Consider the following 23,635-nt stretch of genomic DNA (forward strand, 5'->3'; position numbering starts at 1 on the left):
GCAATGGTGGTTGGTTTGGTTAAAGATTTGGAAGAGTCTGTAACTGTTACTCCTTCTTAATTCTCTCCCTCTTCACTGGGCTGGAGCTGCCATAGGTCAGTCATAGAATTAGAACTTACTGGCTTTCACACGGAAGTCTAGAGAAATTACTCCTTTTGGTCTAATAAAATTCATTCCATTAAGTATCTTTATGCCTTACAGTATATGCTAGTATTGTGATCGACAGAACAAACATTTAAAAAGTATTCCCCATTTACACTTTCATTATGAAGGAAAAGAGAGCATGTAATCAAGTGTTAAATTGACTATGACTATAGGTTGAAACATGGAAATGCAACAGACAGTCATTAGGGAGAGTGCTGAAAATATTTTGTAAGATTGGATTAGTTGAGAGAAGAGTTCCAAGTCCTGGGATAGGAATGTGATATTGGTAAGTTGTGGAGGGGATGCTGCAAAACCATGTATCTAGAGTGGAGATCCTATACATTAAGAGACAGACTGAAAAAGATTAAGATAGGTGACTTGGCGTGACCTAAGCATGACCTTGAATTTCAGATTTAGAAGTTTATCCCATAGATGCTGGGGAGTCAGAGAAGATTTTTGAGAGGTGAGTTTTAGGACCTCATATTTTGGGTGGAGTAGTCTGGTAACAGTGGGCGTGTGAAACATGCTGAGGCCAGTTCCCGGTCTGTTATAATAGTCAGAGGCAGAATGGAGGGAGAGAGAGAGACAGAGAGAGAGAGGGGGAGAGGGAGAGGGAGAGAGAGGTGAGCACCCCGCTTATTAGGAAACTTGGTCTCTAATCCCAGACCTGCTCTTCAGCGTCTGCTGTGTCACATCAGCACGTCTCTGCGCCTCGGCTTACTTGTTACAAAATGGCCATCAGATAAGTAATGTATATGAAGTCCCTTCAACTCAAGGATGGTATGCTTCCATGCTTCTGGAATTTTGTGTGTAAGATGATGAGGACCCAGAATATCTGAACGATGGCAGTGGGAGTAGTGAGAATGGGATGGAAGAAGAAATTTTGAAGGGTCTGGTGAATGATAAGAGGTAGGTGATGAGTAAGAGGAAAGTGGAGAGGTTTTCCTTGAGCCGCTCCAAATTCCAGTGGCTACAAAAATATTTAAAATTTATTCCTAGGTTTTCGTTTTTTACCCTGATTCAAACCAGGCAGTTTAAACATGCCTAAGGTTTAAAAATATTATTTCCTAAGGCTTTTTGACTTGCAAACAGGGCTTAGTTTTAATTTTAGAATTGTGAAGTAAAATGTTGTAGCTGCTTTTAGACTAATATTAGGTTAACTTGGATTCTTCTTCTCACCTTAGTTGCTGCACAGTTGAGAGATAAGAGTGAAAGAAATTTCTATGTAAATGTTTATGAAAACTTTGCTATCTTGAAGTAAGTGAATAAAAACATTCAGTAAGCTAAGGAAATACTGCGTTCAAGCAGATACACAGCTGAATTTATTTCGCCATCCAGATGACATGAATATATTAAACACATTTTCACTTGAATCAATGACAGTTCAAAGCATTTTTAAAAAGAAGATAGAAATTTAAATGATTTATAAGGGAAATCTTTTATATAATTTAAAGCGTATTTTGTTTCAGTCACACCAACTTTGGCAGCGATTTTAGTGTGTCCAGCAGCAGCATGTGGTAATGACGGCCCTTCATCTGTGCACTCAGTACACGTAGTTGGGAGCACTTGCCTCTGTGCCACTCTTTTGCTCTGTGGATAAAAAGTTGAAATATCTTTCTCCTCAGGAAATAAGCGAGTAAACCGCTATAACACATAATGTAATAAGTGACTTAGAGGAGAAATCTGTGAGGCTCACGGGGAATAAAGAGGAGCTTCTTTCTGCCCCTGCAAGAGGAGGAGCCTGGTTGGCGAACGTTCCATAAAGAGGGCGCGACTTGGGCTGAGACTAAAGATGTGCAGTGTTGCAGCAGGGAAGGCTGGGGCGTGCCAGGTAGATCAGTGATCGCATTTGGGCAGCGGTGCAGGAGCGGACATGGGCTCAGGGATCTGCAGATAGGCTGGTACGTTTATGAGTTTAAACATATGGAAGTGGCAAAAGGTGAGGCCAGAAAGCAGCCAGATCATGAGGAGCTGTTCTCACGCCAGAGGTTTTTGGCCGCCGTCTTGTAGGGGAGGGGAGCTGCGGGGTGATTTTAAGTCTGGGGGTGGCGCTATGGGATCTGCGCCGTAGGAAGACCTCCTCACAGCGGCGGAGGATCCATTGGAGGGGAGTGGTACCGAGGCCAGCACACATTGTCGAGGGAGTGAGTAACGGGGGATTCAGCCAAGGCTGTGGTAGTGGAAATGAGAAGAAGAGGGGAAAGAATAAGAGAGATTTTAGGGGAGAGAACGGATAAGACTTGGAGGGAAATGGAATGATCTGTTAACTGGTACACTATGTTTTTATTATCATCAGACTCTTAACGTGGCAGCTAGAACTGGTTTAACTATGTTTTCATCATTTTTGACAGTTCAGACCCTCGTACGTGAATGTCAAGTTATCAGAGAGACCAAAGATAACCAGATTGCAGAGTTAAAAAAGATATGTGAACAAAGTACAGAATCTCTGAATAATGATTGGGAAAAAAAGGTAAGCCACATAAAATAAAATAGTTATGGAAAAATATAAAGGGTTATACTTGAACGGAACAAATTTAATTATAAAAATAATGGGTGTTCACAAAATGTACAGAAATGTTTGAAAAAATAAAAATAACAATATTCTAGACTAACTGTTCATGTTTTGGTATATTTTTTCTGGAATTTTAATGGTTTGTAAACTAGTTTTCATTTAGAAAAGTTACTTTTAAGAATTCTTGAATTTAATTAAAGTTCTGAATTTTTTGTCAGAGCCAGTAGATTTTAAGCGAAATTAGCAGGGATGTAACAACAGGTAGTTTTTGGAAGTTAAACTGTTTAAACTTTAGACGTAGGCCCTGGATCATTTCTTTTCTGAAATCTCAGGTAACACAATATTTGTAGCATAAATTTGTTTTTGATGTAAACAAGATCCGTAGTGGATGGCTTATTCTTGGAGGAGCATTTAATTCCGAAAAATATTTTCATAAAATTCAGCAGTGCCAGGAGTGATGTAAAACATGCTCATTGTGAACGAGTCTTACCTAGTCACGTGCAGTACTTTCACTAGGAGCCCTTAGCCATTAGTTGACATCACAGTACGTACGTAAGAGGAAAGAAGCACGTTACTTCTTTTGAGGAGCTCTGCGATAAAGATCTGCAGTTAACCCCTCCTCCCGATTGATAGTCCCCGATTAATCTGGGTTCAGTCTGTTTTCCTGAGAGCTCTGATGCCTCCCCAGGCAGACACAGGACTTACCTGTCCTGGCTGTGGCAGCTTCAGTGCCAGCCTGGGGAGGGCCCGTGTTCAGAGGGGCAGACTTAGCTCTTTTCTAGTTGCATTTTCATTTGAGTGGTTTTATCTTTTCTATAAATTTGGCATATTCTTCTGCTTGCGTCAGGTCCATTGCGTTCATAGTAGCCCCTGACTCCCTTTCCCCTAGTTCCTTCTTCCGCAATTTAAGTTGTCTGGTGTTTGCAGAAAAGAGTCTCTGTCTCCTGCCATGCGCAAGGGTACGTTTTATGCTTTCAGCTGGACCAGCAGCTCTTTCTTACAGTTAACACGGTGTAAAACACCGTGATGTGAAACACTGCAAATGTGGTGAAAGGTCTTTTTTGTGAAGTACAGTTGCATGTAAATCTGGGCAGAGATGAATGCCTGGTGCAAGCAGGGTAGGTGCCAAAAATGAGTAAGCAGAGGATAGATGGATGTTGTGATTTATGCGGTCATCCATTCAGAAAGTGTGAAGTATCTGTACCGCCGAGGTGAGGTGATATGTGTGTGTGTGTGTGTGTGTATGTGTGTGTGTGTGTGTGTGTGTGTGTGTGTGTGTGTACTCCCTCGTAGAATTCTCCATCCTACGTTTCTCACTTTAAGGCCCAGGTATCCAGCTACCTAGTTAAGATCTCTCCTTTTTAGCTTTTTTAGAGTTATCCTATGATTGACGCAGCAATGCCTTTCCTACCTGCATACCCAAGAGAAATGAAAACATGTGTCTGCACAAAAAGTTATACATGAATGTTCATAGCAGTATTATTCATATGAAAACCAAAAAGTAGGAATCAACTGCTGAGTGGATAAATAAAATGTAGTATCTTAATACAATGGAATATTGCTGGGCAGTGGAAAGGTATGAAGGACTGGTACACGCTACAACATGGGTGAACCTTGAAGACATCGTGCTAAGTGAAAAAAGCCAATTATAAAAGACCAATTCTATGACTCTGTATTAAATGTTCAGAATAGGCAAATCTATAGAGGCAGAGAGATGAGGGACGTGATAGCTAAAGAGCACAGGTGTTCTTCTGGGGTGATAAAATTGATTTTGGTGATGGTTGCGTAAGTCTGTGAACATACAAAAAACCCTTGAACTGTCTGATTTAAATTGGTGCTCTGTATGCTATGTGAATAAAGCTGCTAACGTTAATAAAGCTGTGGGGAAGAAATGGATCTCTCCTTGATCTAAATTCCATCATTCTCCCCAGACTCCATCTTCTTCCTTTGTTGCTGAAGCAGCCTCTCCCCGAGGCCCCCCTTCTCCCTGTTCCCGATGGTGGTGGCATCTGCTCGGCTGTCGCACACTCTTCTTTTGCCTCACCTCTCACACCTCATCACTCGCACTTCTGTTCTATTTGTTGTGATTTATTCACATTGTCCCTCCCCTAGGTCTGGAGACCGTGTCTCTGGCCTCCGCCGCTATAACTGGACCCTCGGCAGCTCCGCAGTCCGTGCCCCATGACACAGCCGTGTTGACGGTCTTTCTGAAGCACACATCTGGTGTTCCTCGTCACCGTGAATCACCCCAGTGGTTCCCAGCGGCCCCTGGGGCTACGAGGCTCTTTGTGATTGAGACGCCTCTCCCCTTTGCCGCAATCCGGCTCCCCTTCGTGCACTTTCTACTGGCTGCACAAGAGTGCGCCAGCTACCCGGCTCTGCCGTGCTGTTTGTCACCTGTGGGCCTTTCCAAAAGTGAGTTACGACTCGCGTGCCGTAAGACCTACCCCGTAGGGTGTGCAGTCCACGGTGTGGTTTTCAGTCCGTCCAGGAGGTCCTGCCGCCATCACCACGGTGTGGTTTTCAGTCCGTCCAGGAGGTCCTGCCGCCATCACCACGGTGTGGTTTTCAGTCCGTCCAGGAGGTCCTGCCGCCATCACCACTGTGTGGTTTTCAGTCCGTTCAGGAGGTCCTGCCGCCATCACCACTGTGTGGTTTTCAGTCCGTTCAGGAGGTCCTGCCGCCATCACCACGGTGTGGTTTTCAGTCCGTCCAGGAGGTCCGGCCGCCATCACCACTGTGTGGTTTTCAGTCCGTCCAGGAGGTCCTGCCGCCATCACCACTGTGTGGTTTTCAGTCCGTTCAGGAGGTCCTGCCGCCATCACCACGGTGTGGTTTTCAGTCCGTCCAGGAGGTCCGGCCGCCATCACCACGGTGTGGTTTTCAGTCCGTCCAGGAGGTCCGGCCGCCATCACCACTGTGTGGTTTTCAGTCCGTCCAGGAGGTCCTGCCGCCATCACCACGGTGTGGTTTTCAGTCCGTCCAGGAGGTCCGGCCGCCATCACCACTGTGTGGTTTTCAGTCTGTCCAGGAGGTCCTGCCGCCATCACCACTGTGTGGTTTTCAGTCCGTCCAGGAGGTCCGGCCGCCATCACCACTGTGTGGTTTTCAGTCCGTCCAGGAGGTCCTGCCGCCATCACCACTGTGTGGTTTTCAGTCCGTTCAGGAGGTCCTGCCGCCATCACCACTGTGTGGTTTTCAGTCCGTCCAGGAGGTCCTGCCGCCATCACCACGGTGTGGTTTTCAGTCCGTCCAGGAGGTCCGGCCGCCATCACCACTGTGTGGTTTTCAGTCCGTTCAGGAGGTCCTGCCGCCATCACCACTGTGTGGTTTTCAGTCTGTCCAGGAGGTCCGGCCGCCATCACCACTGTGTGGTTTTCAGTCTGTCCAGGAGGTCCTGCCGCCATCACCACGGTGTGGTTTTCAGTCCGTTCAGGAGGTCCGGCCGCCATCACCACGGTGTGGTTTTCAGTCCGTTCAGGAGGTCCGGCCGCCATCACCACTGTGTGGTTTTCAGTCCGTTCAGGAGGTCCTGCCGCCATCACCACTGTGTGGTTTTCAGTCCGTTCAGGAGGTCCTGCCGCCATCACCACTGTGGGGTTTTCAGTCCGTTCAGGAGGTCCTGCCGCCATCACCACTGTGGGGTTTTCAGTCCGTCCAGGAGGTCCGGCCGCCATCACCACTGTGGGGTTTTCAGTCCGTCCAGGAGGTCCGGCCGCCATCACCACTGTGGGGTTTTCAGTCCGTCCAGGAGGTCCGGCCGCCATCACCACTGTGGGGTTTTCAGTCTGTCCAGGAGGTCCTGCCGCCATCACCACTGTGGGGTTTTCAGTCTGTCCAGGAGGTCCGGCCGCCATCACCACTGTGGGGTTTTCAGTCTGTCCAGGAGGTCCGGCCGCCATCACCACTGTGGGGTTTTCAGTCTGTCCAGGAGGTCCGGCCGCCATCACCACTGTGGGGTTTTCAGTCTGTCCAGGAGGTCCGGCCGCCATCACCACTGTGGGGTTTTCAGTCTGTCCAGGAGGTCCTGCCGCCATCACCACTGTGGGGTTTTCAGTCTGTCCAGGAGGTCCTGCCGCCATCACCACTGTGGGGTTTTCAGTCTGTCCAGGAGGTCCGGCCGCCATCACCACTGTGGGGTTTTCAGTCTGTCCAGGAGGTCCGGCCGCCATCACCACTGTGGGGTTTTCAGTCTGTCCAGGAGGTCCGGCCGCCATCACCACTGTGGGGTTTTCAGTCTGTCCAGGAGGTCCGGCCGCCATCACCACTGTGGGGTTTTCAGTCTGTCCAGGAGGTCCGGCCGCCATCACCACTGTGGGGTTTTCAGTCTGTCCAGGAGGTCCGGCCGCCATCACCACTGTGGGGTTTTCAGTCTGTCCAGGAGGTCCGGCCGCCATCACCACTGTGGGGTTTTCAGGGCATTCCTGTCAGCCCAGAAGATACCTGGTACCCGCTGTCACTCTCTTCCCGTGTTCCCTTCCTCTGCCCTCTGCAACCACTCATCCACTTTCTGTCTCCACACTTTGGCCTATGAAATCATGCAATACATGGCATTTTGTTACTGGCTTCTTTCACTTACCATAATGTTTTTAAGTTTCCTCCGTGTTGTAGCATGAATCAGTAGTTCAGTCCGTGTTATGGTCAAATGATAGTCCGTTGTGTTGATGCACCACGTGTCACCAGTTGGTGGACATTTGGTTCCACTTTTTGGATAATAATGCTTTTATGAAAATTTGTACACAGGTTGTTGTGTGGCCTGTGTTTTCACTTGTCTTGGCTCCTGAAGAGGGAGAAGCACTGCCTGCATTTTCCTTTCCTCGCCCCTCAAAGCACTTCTGACGCCACATGTGTGGGCTTTGCACACATCAAGCAGTTCCCTTTGATGCCAGTTGGATGTCCTATAATTCAGTTAAATTTGACAGTATTTACCTAGAATCAGTATCACATCCCACAAGTTAAGGTCTCAGTCCCACAAGAGTGCGCCCACTTCAACGTCAGTCGAAAGTCCCAGGTTATTGCCTGTACGTCTGACCAAGCGGCTGTAAATAGGAGTTCCCACCACTTCCTCCCTGGATTCCGTGATTTGCTGGAATGGCTCACAGAACGTAGGGAAGCACTCACTGACATTCTACCATTTAACCATTTTATTGTAAGGAATATAATAAGAGATGCAGGTGAGCAGCCAGATGAAGAGATGCACAGGGCCAGGTATGTGGGAAGGAGCGCAGAGCTTCCCCGCGCCCTCCTGGCACACTGCTCTCCCGGCACCAGCTGTTCACCCACCTGGAGGCTCTCCAAACGCTGTACTTTTGGGATTTTTATGGAGGCTTTATCATGTGGGGATGATTGACTATAAATGCGGTCCTCAGCCCCTGTCCCCTCCCTGGAGGATGGGGGTGTGCTGCAAGTTCCCGGCTTCTGATCATGGATGGCTTGTTCTTTCGGGTGACCAGCCCCCATCCTGAAGCTGCCCAGGAGCCCACCCAGAGTCGCCTTCTTGGAACCAAAGACAGTCCTGTCACCCAGGAAATCCCAAGGGGTATAGGACCTCAGAGCCAGGAATTGGGGGCAGAGATCAATATATATATATATATATATTTCTGTTACATCACAGGTATATAATTAAGAGTGGAATTTCTGGGTTATGTGCTAATTCTGTGTTTAACATTTCAAGGAATTCCCATACTGTTTTCCAGAGTGGCTACACCATTAACCTGTTGGCTTTTACGATACTTTTTCTTCTATTTGGACAGATTCCTGGTTCCTCTAGGCCTCCTGTGGCGTGAGGCAAGTCAAATGTCCAGGCTATAGACCAATCTGTAGGATACTGAGAGGGCCTTTGCACCCCCTCAACCCGTTGCCAAGCCCTGGCTAAAATACCTCCTTGTGGGTTTATAGATCCCTTATTGTCAGGGCCACGATGGCGTCCTATGGCTTAGTTATTGTCAGGGCCACGATGGCGTCCTATGGCTTAGTTATTGTCAGGGCCACGATGGCGTCCTATGGCTTAGTTATTGTCAGGGCCACGATGGCGTCCTATGGCTTAGTTATTGTCAGGGCCACGATGGCGTCCTATGGCTTAGTTATTGTCAGGGCCACGATGGCGTCCTATGGCTTAGTTATTGTCAGGGCCACGATGGCGGCCTATGGCTTAGTTATTGTCAGGGCCACGATGGCGTCCTATGGCTTAGTTATTGTCAGGGCCACGATGGCGGCCTATGGCTTAGTTATTGTCAGGGCCACGATGGCGGCCTATGGCTTAGTTATTGTCAGGGCCACGATGGCGGCCTATGGCTTAGTTATTGTCAGGGCCACGATGGCGGCCTATGGCTTAGTTATTGTCAGGGCCACGATGGCGGCCTATGGCTTAGTTATTGTCAGGGCCACGATGGCGGCCTATGGCTTAGTTATTGTCAGGGCCACGATGGCGGCCTATGGCTTAGTTATTGTCAGGGCCACGATGGCGGCCTATGGCTTAGTTATTGTCAGGGCCACGATGGCGGCCTATGGCTTAGTTATTGTCAGGGCCACGATGGCGGCCTATGGCTTAGTTATTGTCAGGGCCACGATGGCGGCCTATGGCTTAGTTATTGTCAGGGCCACGATGGCGTCCTATGGCTTAGTTATTGTCAGGGCCACGATGGCGTCCTATGGCTTAGTTATTGTCAGGGCCACGATGGCGGCCTATGGCTTAGTTATTGTCAGGGCCACGATGGCGGCCTATGGCTTAGAGGGTCTGTGCTTTAGAACATAACTAATAATATTTGCTGCTTAACCAGTTTGTGCCTCAGGGGAATGTTTGCCCTCTAAAGGCTCCCGGGCCGAGCGACCTGGACTCCCAGTTCATTGCTAGGCTTGGGGACGCTCTCGGTGACGCATTTGCTTGATATATGGTAGATGCTAATAAAATGTGTTGGATGGATGCAGTCAAAATTCGCTCTGCAGTTAGTTGGCTAAGTCCGTGGATGTGAGACCTGCGGGTGCGGAGGGCCGACCGTATTCTTTGGACGACGCCGTTTACGTTGGGGCCTGAGCACCGCGGATGGTCCGGAGCGTATGCCTGGTGGCTACCCAGGACCGACGGAGTGCGCGATTAGTCCCCAGTCAGACCTCTAGGCCAAGTGCGCCTGTCCCCTCCTCAAACAGCTAGGCAAGTTCTAGCACACTTGTGCTGTGGCTGCGCTCACCCTGTGGGCTCCGCTCTAAACCCCCGGGTGAGCTATAAAGGGCTCAGGCTGACTGCAGACGCGCCCCAGGGGCAGCAGGCACCGGCCTGAGAAAGCGATGCACTCACGGGCCCCTGCGTACAGCAGGGGTGTGACGTTCAGGCGGTGTGTGGCGTGGGACGTATGGGGGACCACACACGTGAAGAAACCACCGCGACCTTCCAAGTGACTCCTTTACACCCTTTATCAGTGTTGCTGTGCACGTCAGTCAGCAGCTGCAAAGCGGTTCTGAGATGCAGGCGCTGTGGGCTTGGCTGCATTCACGTGCCAGACAAGTGACTGACTTCTGAATACCAGACATGACACTGGTTTAAAACGTGTACCTTGGCAAAGAAATATACCATATCAGTGATTTGCGAGACCACTTACAAATAGTCAAAATTGCATTTGTTAAATTTGTGAAACCCCAGGATCTTCTGTACGGCTATTACTGAGCCATCCTTGCTCTTCCTGTTCAGCCAGAAACTAGAAGGAAAGTTCCTGGGACCCTTCCCACTAACAGGCGTAGTTATGTCCTGTCTTCTCCTCTCGTTTCCACCATCTCTCAGGGTTTTCCCTGGCCCTCCAGTATCTTCCTAGTCAAATGAGGTCTCTGTGCATGTGTCATACCCTTGTCTGTCCCGCCTACTCAGGAATGGGAAGTAAAATGTATCTTTTAGACTGTTTTGGGCTCCTGCCCCCCACCCAACCTTGGATGAGTCAGGGATTGGATACAGGGGAGAGGAGTTATATTCTGAATTCCCCTCCCATGAAAGTAAGTGAACAAACGCCCACAAGTCTGGGAGCACAGGTGTTCAACTCCCTTTGGAACCTGTCCTTTGAACTTTGGTTTCCTTACCTCAGTTACATTGATATCTTAGAGCTTCATCCGTTCAAACATGTGTACATAATCTTCATAAAAAAAGGCCAGTATGCATGAGGACATAGAGTTCTCCCTAGAGAACTCTCTTTGATTTACAAATACCATCTTTGTGCCCACTTTTGTAAAGGTTATGGGATGGATAAAAATAGTTTCTCCTTGGGGGTAGGGTGAAGGGCAAAGCATTTTCAACATTACTCTTGTGCAAAATTTCACGCAACTAAGATGAAAGTACAGACGGTGAGATAACCTTCCTAAACAATAGCAATATTACAGATATTTCTGTTTTCTGATTTCAGGCTAGTACTAGTGTTGTTTAGCTGACGAATTGTATTATCTGTCTGATCTATTTACTGTTTGTACCTGAGGTGGATAATTCCCTTAATTATTTGTTTATCCATTAAAATTTTCAGTTCAGGAAAGTAAACAAAAAATTGTTTCTTAATCATGCTCTTTACGTGGTATCTTTACTTTGAATGTTTATTTATGAGTTTTATATCTCTGGTTGTTCAGGTCACCATATAAATAGAGAAGTGTAGGAAAACATGTTTTTCTGAATTGCAAAACAGTCTATTCTATAATGGTAGTGAAAGAGTCAGTTTTTGATTTCACCGTGTAGCTCCACAATGCTGTAGCAGAAATGGAAAAGGAAAAGTTTGAACTTCAAAAGCAGCACACTGAAAATATTCAAGAACTGCTTGAGGACACAAACATACGTCTGAACAAAATGGAGGGTGAATACATGGCACAAACACAGTCCACAGTAAGTCCTTTTTCTTTTTTTTGTCTTTTCTTGTTGTGTTTATAAACTGTCCTGTTCATCTCCGTGTCCCCATGCTTCCAGGATGTGTGCAGTGCGTAAATTAACAGGAAACATCTCACCTTCCCACTCGACACGGGCTTACGCGTGACAGTGGACGGTCTCTTGAGGTGTGCCGTGGGATTTCACCCTGGATTGTTTGATGCCACTGTTTGTTTTAAACCCACAGAAGCCTTAACAAATCTTTCTTCTTGTTTTCTTCACTGACTTTCAACCTAGAGATAATTTCTTTTCTTGCTTTATTTCTGTTTTATTGTTTGTTTCAGTCTTTTTAACTGAAGACTTGATTGTTTTTCTGAAAACGTCTCATGCTAGTGTGAAGACAGTCAAATTGGAGATGGGAGTAGTGTGAGCGATCGAGGACAGGTTTTCTTAGTAGATTTGTCTTGACCGAGGAGCCAGACATGGATACCACATGGGTAAGCCCCAGAGTCCCCTTCCGAAAAGGATGCAGAAGGAGGGCACTGTAGTGCACAGCAGGAGACAGTAACTTTCTCCAAGGGAAGACGGGGAACCCCTGAGAGCCCCCTCAGTGAGCACTTCTTGCAGAGGGTAGGTCTGAGGGTGTGAACGTTGTCAGCCTTCAGAAGCTCAGCTGACTTCCTGAGATACAGAAGCCTGGGCAGGTGGGCTCAGGGGCCCCTGGGCCAGGGCTCCTCACGTCTGGGGCAAGTGCGCCTTGTCAGTCTTGTTTCTGATATATGATACGGCTTTGTGGCGTAAGGAGCCCTGTGTCCTTCCCTGACCACTCAGCTCACCCAGGCCAGCCTGGCTTGGTCCAAAGTGCTTCCTTGAATTTAAAGCTGTGGAATTTGAGCAAGAGTCCATTACCCGGGCTTGTCTTGGAGACCCTAGACCAGCTGAAGGGCCTGTGTCAGAGGGCTAAAGAAATGGGGTGCAGGATCCACAGTGATCTGGGGCCTGGGCTTGGAGACCCTAGACCAGCTGAAGGGCCTGTGTCAGAGGGCTAAAGAAATGGGGTGCAGGATCCACAGTGATCTGGGGCCTGGGCTTTAGGTCTCGGGCTCAAATCCCAGATCCTTAAAGCCGTGAGTGCCATGCGAGCTCTTCAGATGTTTAGTTTCCTCATCTGTCAGATAGGGTAACAGTAGTAGTAAAGTGTAATACATGTCGTTGAAAATATTAAATAAATTAATATACATAAGTTATTTAATAAGAGCTCAACAGATAATTGTTAATGTCTTTGAAATGGATAATTGTTAATGTCTTTGAAAATGTAACATACAAGAAAAGTAATCAAGAGAGCCATATACATGAGAAGGTACTCAATTCAAGAAGTTAATCAATGTTTGCGCAAAGATGGCAGGTTGAACTTGGTGTTGGCCTCCATTCCCTCCCACAAAAATGGTAGTAAAGGGATAAAGGAAAAGGCATAGTCAGAAGGACAAAGAGAGTGTGAGGGCAATAAAATTCTGGAGTTGGAAAGGCAATGGATGAGCTGACACTGACCCAGCTGGTTCAAGAAAGCAGGACCCTACATCGGCATTGGGGAATCTAAGAAGCAAGCTGAGTTACACGTGGGCTTCCAGGGGCTCAGGACCTGTTGTACTGCTCGCCTCTGGAAGACGGGGTGCAGGTGCTGCTTCAGCACATGGAGAGCTGGGTGGTTTCAGATGCAGCTAGATGTGAGATCGGGGTGAGGAATACAAGCCGGCTTATTATACCATTCCTCCTACTTTTGTACGTTTGAAATGTCCCATAGCAAAACTTTTTTTAATGATAAAATTAACAGCAAAAACCAGCCGGCTCTTTACATCCTCTCCCCCACATCGTGAAGCGTGGGCCTGCTTCTCACCCACCTCAGCGGAAGACAGGAGGTTACCCTCCGGAGGGAACAGCAGCCTCTGGATTAGGACACGGGGGCACAGCTGGGATTTCTTAGCGCAGCATCTCTCTGTGTGCAGAGAGCATGTCCTTGGGGGGCCCGTGAGGGGCCAGGTTGTAACCCTCTCCCCACTTTCCACCACAGAGAAAGCATCAAAAAATCAGGTCGCTTGTTATAAGGGGAATGATGCTAAGCTGTCCTCAGATTTCTTCACCTCAGCGTTCCATGCCAGAAGACAGTGGAGCAACACTAAGAGATAAACTGAGAAAAAGCGTGGCCTAAATAAGGCGGTTTTCAAGGGAAGGACACAAGCAGTTTCAAACATCAGCAAATACCTTTGATTTTTATCTGTGTTAAATGTCACTCCAGTGTCTCTAGGTGTGAGTACTGGGGACATTATTTGAGCCCTTCAAATTTGTGTTTTTCATTTTTCTTTAATTCCGAGTAATTTATATACATTATTTCTTCAAAAAAGTCTATCCTTCCTACTCCTTGGGTCTTATTTTATGTTTTCTGTCTCCTTGTATTTTCTTCCTATCCTCTGCTCCTAGGATAGTTTCCCATTCTGATCTTATTCTTACCAATTAATTTTTTAGTAGATTTCCTTCTGCTGTATTTATTTTATTGTTTCTAATTGTATCTATTACACCTTTTATTTAAATTATTATTGTTTTCATATCCAGTATTTTAATTTGGTTTTTCTTTCTCCCCTCCTCCTCCTTTATCTTCTTTAGGAATTTCCTGTTTTTCACATTGTTAATATATTCTTTATCTTCTTAAATATGCTTATTAGGCTTATTTGAAATTCTTGGTCCATCTGTTTAATTATTTGCCTTCAGAATATTATATATTACATATTACTACATTATATATGTATTATAAATTATAGTTGCTATATATTTTATTATTTATATATACATGTATTGCTGGCTTTCTTTCATAGTTGTCTGAAGGTGTCTAATTATTTTGTACTGTGAGCTCATGTCCTTTGGGTTTATCCATTATTCTAAGGTGTACTGGGGAAAAGCTGGAAGACCAGATCCTTGTGGGGATCAATTATACTTTAAATAGTGAGGAGGAGGTGACCCTCAGGGCAGAGAGCCCCAGAAAGCACGGGACCACTGCTGAACTCTCCTTGGCAACTTCCCATTTGTAACACACAAACCTCTTTAACCCTAAGGAAAATACAACTTTGGAGGGAGGGCATCTCCCTAGATTGTCGTATATCAGCCCCCAAGCTTTGGAGAGAGAGATGATCTTTTGATGAAAGAAGATCTTATTTTTAACTTATTCACATTTATCAATCTTTTATAATTAGTGGTTTTTAAGTCTTTTTTTAATATAAATTTATTTATTTTATTTATTTATTTTTGGCCGCATTGGGTCTTCGTTGCTGCGCGTGGGCTTCCTCTAGTTGCGGCGAGCGGAGGCCACTCTTTGTTGTGGTGTGCGGGCTTCTCATTGCGGTGGCTTCTCCTGTTGCAGAGCATAGGCTCTAGGCATGTGGGCTTCAGTAGTTGCGGTGCGCAGACTCAGTAGTTGTGACTCGCAGGCTCTAGAGCATAGGCTCAGTAGTTGTGGTGCACAGGCTTAGTTGCTCCGCGGCATGTGGGATCTTCCCGGACCAGGGCTTGAACCCGTGTCCCCTGCATTGGCAAGCGGATTCTTAACCCCTGCACCACCAGGGAAGCCCTTTATGTCTTGTTAAACAAATCTTTCTCCAGTACAAGTGCAGAAAGGTTCACCTATATATTCTGCTAAAAGCTTTAAAGTTTTGTTTTTAACAGTGAGTTCTTAGTCCATGTGGAGTTATTTTTTGTGCCTGGTATGAGATAAGGATCTAATTTCATTATTTTCTACCTGGATGACCTTCTTCCCCACATGCCCCCCTCCCCCAATTCCTACTTTTGGCTAATTCCTCCTTTACTCATTGATCTGCCATGCTGTCAGCTGTCAGACTTCCATATGTATGAGGGTCTTTCTTCTAGTTGGTTGGCTAATTTGTCTACCTCTGCTAGTGTCATACAGTCTTCATTATTATAGCTTCATGGTTACTCTTGATGTCTGTTAGAGAAGTCTTCCTTTCTTCCTTGTCCATCAGAAGGGGCTTGATTGTGCTGAGTCCTTTTACATATACATTTAGAATCAGCTTTCCGAGTTGATAAAGAAAATAAAACCCAGGGGTCTCTTGAACTCCTTTTGTAATGTTTCTTCCTGAGTCTTTTAAATTTTTGTCACATAAAATTTTTATACTTTTGTTGTATAAAAGACTCAGGAATAAATGTATATGTCATAACTTTTAACTCTTAGCATGTATATAATAAATATTTTATTATAGTTTATTGTACCTTGACCAGAACTTGCAGAAAATGTTAAATAATGGTGATGATAGTGGATTTAAAAATAAATTTTTTTTCTTTTGGAAAAAAATATACATATACTCTCATTATTGAAAATTTAGAAAAGTGATATAGTCAAAAAGAAAAGAAATGAATGTCTACATAATAAAATTACTCTTATTGGAAGTGTGTGAGAGTGCCCATTCTTCTACGTTTTGGGCCCAACAATGGGTGTTTTAATTAAAAACAAACAGACAGACAAACCAAAACTTTGCCAATTTGATAGGCGTCTTAGTTTCCTAGACTGCTGTAGGAAATGACCACACACCTGGTATCTCAGAACAAGAGAAACTTATTATCTCACAGTTCTGGAGGCTAGAAGTCTGAACTCATGGTGTCCACAGGGCCCTGCCCTCCCTGAAATCTCCAGAGGAAGATCTTTCCTTGCCTCTTCCTATCTGGTTATCTTTTTTTTTTTTTTTGCTTTGTTTTTGTTTTTTTTATGATAGCCTTCCTAATGGGTACAAAGTGGTATATCTCATAGTGGTTGGTTTTGATTTGCATTTCCCTAATGATTAGTGATGCTTAGCATCTTTTCATGTGCTTATTGGCCATTGTATATTAACTTTTGAGAAACGTCTATTCAAGTTCTTTGCTCTTTTTATGATTGTGTTTTCCTTGTTACTGAGTTATAGGAGTTCTTTGTATTTGTATAGGAGTTCTTTGTATTTCCTTGTTATTGAGTTATAGGAGTTCTTTGTATATTCTGGGTGTCAATCCCTTATCAGATATATGATTTTTTTAAATTAGCTATTTAAAAACTGTCCAAATACAGTCACATTTTGAGATGCTAAGGAGTTAGGACTTCAATGTATGAATTTGAAGGAAGACAGTTCAGCCCATAACTATTGTATAAGTTAACAACAAATGTAGCATGCTGTATAAAAGTGAAAAAGCCTAAGTAGTTTTTGGCTCATGAGGTTAAATTTACCAGGCACCTAACATGACCAGGCACTGCAGTGGACCCTGGGGACAAAGTAGTAAACAAGAAGTCCCTTCCACAGTGTTCATGTTTCCATGGGGCGACAGCCAGTGAACAGCTACAGGTATCCAGTAGTGATAAGTGGTGTGATGAAGAAGAAGCCACTGTAAGACATGCATTTAAATGGGGTGATTTCAGCATTCCCTCTTTCGAGAGCACTGGAATCACAACTAACTGCTGAACAATCATCGACAGGAAGACACTGGAACTCACCAAAAAAGATACCCCGCATCCAAAGACAAAGGAGAGGCCACATTGAGACGGTAGGAGGGGCGCAATCACAATCAAATCAAATCCCATAACTGCTGGGTGGGTGAGTCACAAATTGGAGAACATTTATACCACAGAAGCCCACCCACTGGAGTGAAGGTTCTGAGCCCCACGTCAGGCTTCCCAACCTGGGGGTCTGGCAACGGGAGGAGGAATTCCTAGAGAATCAGACTTTGAAGACTAGTGGGATTTGATTTCAGGACTTCAACAGGACTGGGGGAAACAGAAACCCCACTCTTGGAGGGCACACACAAAGTAGTGTGCACATCGGGACCAAGGGGAAGGAGCAGTGACCCACCGGAGACTGAACCAGACATACCTGCTAGTGTTGGAGGGTCTCTTGCAGAGGCAGGGGGTGGCTGTGTCTCACCATGAGGACAAGGACACTGGCAGCAGAAGTTCTGGGAAGTACTCCTTGGCATGAGCCCTCCCAGAGTCCGCCATTAGCCCCACCACAGAGCCGAGTAGGCTCCAGTGTTGGGTCGCCTCAGGCCAGACAACCAACAGGGAGGGAACCCAGCCCCACCCATCAGCAGACAAGCGGATTAAAGTTTTACTGGGCTCTGCCCACCAGAGCAACAGCCAGCTCTACCCACCACCAGTTCCTCCCATCAGGAAGCTTGCACAAGCCTCTTAGATAGCCTCATGCACCAGAGGGCAGACAGCAGAAGCAAGAAGAACTACAATGCTGCAGCCTGTGGAGCAAAAACCACATTCACAGAAAGACAGACAAGATGAAAAGGCAGAGGGCTATGTACCAGAAGAAGGAACAAGATAAAACCCCAGAAAAACAACTAAATGAAGTGGAGATCAGCAACCTTACAGAAAAAGAATTCAGAATAATGATAGTGAAGATGATCCAGGACCTCGGAAAAAGAATGCAGGCAAAGATTGAGAAGATGCAAGAAACGTTTAATAAAGACCTAGAAGAATTAAAGAACAAACAGCTAGAAGAATTAAAGAACAAACAAACAGAGATGAACGATACCTTAACTGAAATGAAAAATATTCTAGAAGGAATCAATAGCAGCATAACTGAGGCAGAAGAATGGATAAGTGACCTGGAAGACAGAATGGTAGAATTCACTGCCATTGAACAGAATAAGGAAAAAAGAATAAAAAGAAATGAAGACAACCTAAGAGACCTTTGGGACAACATTAAACGCAGCAACATTTGCATTATAGGGGTCCCAGGAGAAGAGAGAGTCCAGGAAGCACAGAGAGCCCCAGGCAGGATAAACCCAAGGAGAAACATGCTGAGACACTTAGTAATCAAGCTGACAAAAATTAAAGACAAAGAAAAATTATTGAAAGCAACAGGGAATAATGGCAACATACAAGGGAACTCCTATAACGTTAATAGCTGATTTCTCAGCAGAAACTCTACAAGCTTGAAGGGAGTGACACGATATATTTAAAGTGATGAAAGGGAAGAACCTACAACCAAGATTACTCTACCCGGCAAGGATCTCATTCAGATTTGACGGAGAAATCAAAAGCTTTACAGACAAGCAAAAGATAAGAGAATTCACCACCAAATCAGCTCTACAAGAAATGCTAAAGGAACTTCTCTAAGTGGGAAACACAAGAGAAGAAAAAGACCTACAAAAACAATTAAGAAAATGGTAATAGGAACATACATATCGATAATTACCTTAAACATGAATGGATTAAATGCTCCAACCAAAAGACACAGGATCGCTGAATGGATACGAAAACAAGACCCATATATATGCTGTCTACAAGAGATCCACTTCAGACCTAGGGACACATACAGACTGAAAGTGAGGGGATGGAAAAAGATATTCCATGCAAATAGAAATCAAAAGAAAGCTGGAGTAGCAATACTTATATCAGATAAAATAGACTTTAAAATAAAGAACGTTATAAGAGACAAGGAAGGACACTACATAATGATCAAGGGATCAATCCAAGAAGAAGATACAACAATTATAAATATATATGCACCCAACAGAGGAACACCTCAAAACATAAGGCAACTGCTAACAGCTATAAAAGAGGAAATTGAGAGTAACACAATAATAGTGGGGGACTTTAACACCTCACTTACACCAATGGACAGATCATCCAGACAGAAAATTAATAAGGAAGCACAAGCTTTGAATGACACAATAGACCAGATAGATTTAATTGATATTTATAGGACAGTCCATCCAAAAACAGCAGACTACACTTTCTTCTCAAGTGCGCATGCAGAACATTCTCCAGGATAGATCACATCTTGGGTCACAAATCAAGCCTTGGTAAATTTAAGAAAATTGAAATCATATCAGGCATCTTTTCCGACCACAGTGCTATGAGATTAGAAATCAATTACAGGGGAAAAAAACGTGAAAAACACAAACACATGGAGACGAAACAGTACGTTACTGAATAACCAAGAGATCACTGAAGAAATCAAAGAGGAAATCAAAAAATACCTAGAGACAAATGACAATGAAAACACGACGATTGAAAACCTATGGGATGCAGCAAAAGCAGTTCTAAGAGGTAAGTTTATAGCAATACAAGCCCACCTCAAGAAACAAGAAAAACCTCAAATAAACAAACTTACCTTACACCTAAAGGAACTAGAGAAAGAAGAACAAACAAAACCCAGAGTTAGTAGAAGGAAAGAAATCATGAAGATCAGAGCAGAAATAAATGAAATAGAAACAAAGAAAACAGTAGCAAAGATCAATAAAACTAAAAGCTGGTTCTTTGAGAAGATAAACAAAATTGATACACCTTTAGCCAGAGTTATCAAGAGAAAGAGGTAGAGGACTCAAATCAATTAGAAATGAAAATGGAGAAGTTACAATGGACTCCGCAGAAATACAAAGCATCATAAGAGACTACTACAAGCAACTCTGTGCCAATAAAATGGACAACCTGAAGAAATGGACAAATTCTTAGAAAGGTATAACCTTCCAAGACTGAACCAGGAAGAAATAGAAAATATGAACAGACCAATCACAAGGAATGAAATTGAAACTCTGATTAAAAATCTTCCAACAAACAAAATTCCAGGACCATATGGCTTCACAGGTGAATTCACAGGTGAATTCTATCAAACATTTGGAGAAGAGCTAACATCCATCCTTCTTAAACTCTTCCAAAAAATTGCAGAGGAGGAACACTCCCAAACTCATTCTATGAGTCCACCATCACCCTGATACCAAAACCAGACAGAGAAACTACAAAAAAAGAAAATTACAGAGCAATATCACTGATGAACACAGATGCAAAAGTCCTCAACAAAATACTAGCAAACAGCATCCAACAACACATTAAAAGGATCATACACCATAATCCAGTGGGATTTATCCCAGGGATGCAGGGATTCTTCAATATACGCAAGTCAATCAATGTGATACAGCATATTAACAAATTGAAGAAGAAAAACCATATGATCATCTCATCAGATGCAGAAAAAGCTTTTGACAAAATTCAACACTGATTTACGATAAAAACTCTCCAGAAAGTAGGCATAGAGGGAACTTTCCTCAACATAATAAAGGCCATATACAACAAACCCACAGCTGACATCATTCTTAATGGTGAAAAACTGAAAGCATTTCCTCTAAGATCAGGAAGAAGACAAGGATGTCCCCTCTAGCCACTATTATTCAACATAGTTTTGGAAGTCCTAGCCATGGCAATCAGAGAAGAAAAAGAAATCCAAATTGGAAAAGAAGAAGTAAAACTCACTGTTTGCAGATGACATGATACTATACATAGAGAATCCTAAAGATGCCACCAGAAAGCTACTAGAGCTAATCAATGAATTTGGTAAAGTTGCAGGATACAAAATTAATGCACAGAAATCTCTTGCATTCCTATACACTAACAACGTAAGATCAGAAAGAGAAATTAAGTAAACAATCCCATTCACCATTTCAACAAAAAGAGTAAAATATCTAGGAATAAACCTACCTAAGGAGGTAAAAGACCTGTACTCACAAAACTATAAGACACTGATGAAAGAAATTAAAGATGAAACAAACAGATGGAGAGATATACCATGTTCTTGGGTTGGAAGAATCAACATTGTGAAAATGACTGTACTATCGAAAGCAATCTACAGATTCAATGCAATCCCTATCAAACTACCAATGGCAATTTTCACAGAACTAGAACAAAAAATTTCACAATTTGTATGGAAACACAAAAGACCACAAATAGCCAAATCAATCTTGAGAAAGAAAAACGGAGCTGGAGGAATCAGGCTCCCTGACTTCAGACTATACTACAAAGCTACAGTAATCAAGACAATATGGTACTGACACAAAAACAGAAATATAGATCTTTGCAACAGGATAGAAAGCCCAGAGGTAAACCCACGCACCTATGGTCAACTAATCTATGACAAAGGAGGCAAGGGTATACAATGGAGAAAAGACAGTCCCTTCAATAAGTGGTGCTGGGAAAACTGGACAGCTACATGTAAAAAATGAAATTAGAACACTCCCTAACACCATACACAAAAATAAACTCAAAATGGATTCAAGACCTAAATGTAAGACCGGACACTATCAAACTCTTAGAGGAAAACATAGGAAGAACACTCTTTGACATAAATCACAGCAAGATCTTTTTTGATCCACCTCCTAGAGTAATGGAAATAAAAACAAAAATAAACAAATGGGACCTAATGAACGTTAAAAGCTTTTGCAAAGCAAATGAAACTACAAACAAGATGAAAAGACAACTCTCAGAATGGGAGAAAATATTTGCAAATGAATCAGCAAACGATTAATCTCCAAAATATATAGACAGCTCATGCAGCTCAATATTAAAAAAACAAACAACCCAATCCAAAAATGGGCAGAAGACCTAAATAGACATTTCTCCAAAGAAGACATACAGATGGCCAAGAAGCACATGAAAACATGCTCAACATCACTAATTATTAGAGAAATGCAAATCAAAGCTACAATGAGATATCACCTCACACCAGTTAGAATGGGCATCATCAGAAAATCTACAAACAACGAATGCTTGAGAGGGTGTGGAGAAAAGGGAACCCTCTTGCACTGTTGGTGGGAATGTAAATTTATACAGTCACTATGGAGACCAGTATGGAGAGTCCTTAAAAACCTAAAAATAGAATTACCATATGACCCAGCAATCCCACTACTGGGCATATACCCAGAGAAAATGATAATTCAAAGAGACGCATGCACCCCAATGTTCATTGCAGCACTATTTACAATAGCCAGGTCATGGAAGCAACCTAAATGCCCATCAACATACGAATGGATGAAGAAGATGTGGTACAGATATACAATGGAATATTACTCAGCCATAAAAAGGAACGCAGTTGGGTCATTTGTAGAGACGTGGATGGATCTAGAGACTGTCATACAGAGTGAAGTAAGTCAGAAAGAGAAAAATATCGTGTATTAACTCACATATGTGGAACCTAGGAAAATGGTACCGATGAACCAGTTTGCACGGCAGAAATAGAGACACAGATGTAGAGAACAAATGTATAGACACCAAGCGTTTCAGGAAAGCAGTGGTGGTGGGTGGTGGTGGGGGTGGGATGAACTGGGAGATTGGGATTGACATGTGTACACTGATATGTATAAAATTGATAACTAATAACCTGCTGTATAAAAAAGAAATAAAATAAAATTCCATAGAAAATCAGTGGGGTGATTTCCTCCTCAAGGAGGTGGAAATTGGTTCTTGGGATTACAAAATTTAGATATTATACTGGATTGTGACCCTCCAGCGGGCATAGTTTATAAACAGCAAGACTGTGGTATTAAAATTTCATAGTAGGGGATGATTAGAAGAAAAATATCTAAACCAGCTTCTTGGTTAATTGAACAATGGCAATAATTGTTTTTTGTTTTTTGTTTTGCGGTACGTGGGCCTCTCACCGTTGTGGCCCCTCCCGTTGTGGAGCACAGGCTCCGGACGCGCAGGCTCAGCGGCCATGGCTCACGGGCCCAGCCGCTCCGCGGCATGTGAGATCTTCCCGTACAGGGGCACGAACTCGCGTCCCCTGCATCGGCAGGCGGACTCTCAACCACTGCGCCACCAGGGAAGCCCTGGCAATAGGTTGAGCAACACTGGTATGTGGAATAAAGCAGAGGCGAGCGCTGCTGCAGACAGGTGCTGGGGAGCCTTTCTTCTGAAGGTGCGATGCTTACACAGCGCCTTTGAGAAGTATGGGGGCCGTGCGATCCTCTGCGAAAAGCGTTTCGGGCAGAAGGAATGGCCTGTGCAAAGATCCGAAAGCTGGGACTATCCGGCAGGTTCATAGAAGAGCAAGGGGCGGCACGGACGGGGTCTGTGAGCAGAAAGGAGCAGAAGGGAGCGTGGTAGGAAAATTCGTCAGTGGGCAAATCAGGGAAAAACCCTGTATTGGGTTATTGTTCACCCAGCCTCACAATTTTAAAGAAAAAACTCCCACATAGCACCAGTTCATCATTTTGAACAAGATGACCGTTTAGAAAAATAGATTTTATTTTTTAGGACAGTTTTAGATTTACAGAAAACTTGAGAAGATGGTACAGAGCGTCCCTATATACCCCACACCCAACTTCCCCTCTTTGTAACATCT

General features: G+C 44.2%; 1 protein-coding gene across 1 annotated transcript in view; it reads left to right on the forward strand.

Moving 5' to 3' along the window:
• Window positions 1–23,635, forward strand: part of CEP112 (centrosomal protein 112) — a 411,619-nt gene that overhangs the window by 67,888 nt on the left and 320,096 nt on the right. The window contains exons 10-11 of the mRNA XM_065897006.1: window positions 2,496–2,614; window positions 11,361–11,504. Of these exons, the coding sequence (XP_065753078.1) occupies window positions 2,496–2,614; window positions 11,361–11,504 (263 nt within the window). The remainder of the gene's footprint in view (window positions 1–2,495; window positions 2,615–11,360; window positions 11,505–23,635) is intronic.

The sequence above is a fragment of the Phocoena phocoena genome, chromosome 19 (genome assembly GCF_963924675.1).
Source record: "Phocoena phocoena chromosome 19, mPhoPho1.1, whole genome shotgun sequence".
Classification (NCBI taxonomy): Eukaryota; Metazoa; Chordata; class Mammalia; order Artiodactyla; family Phocoenidae; genus Phocoena; species Phocoena phocoena.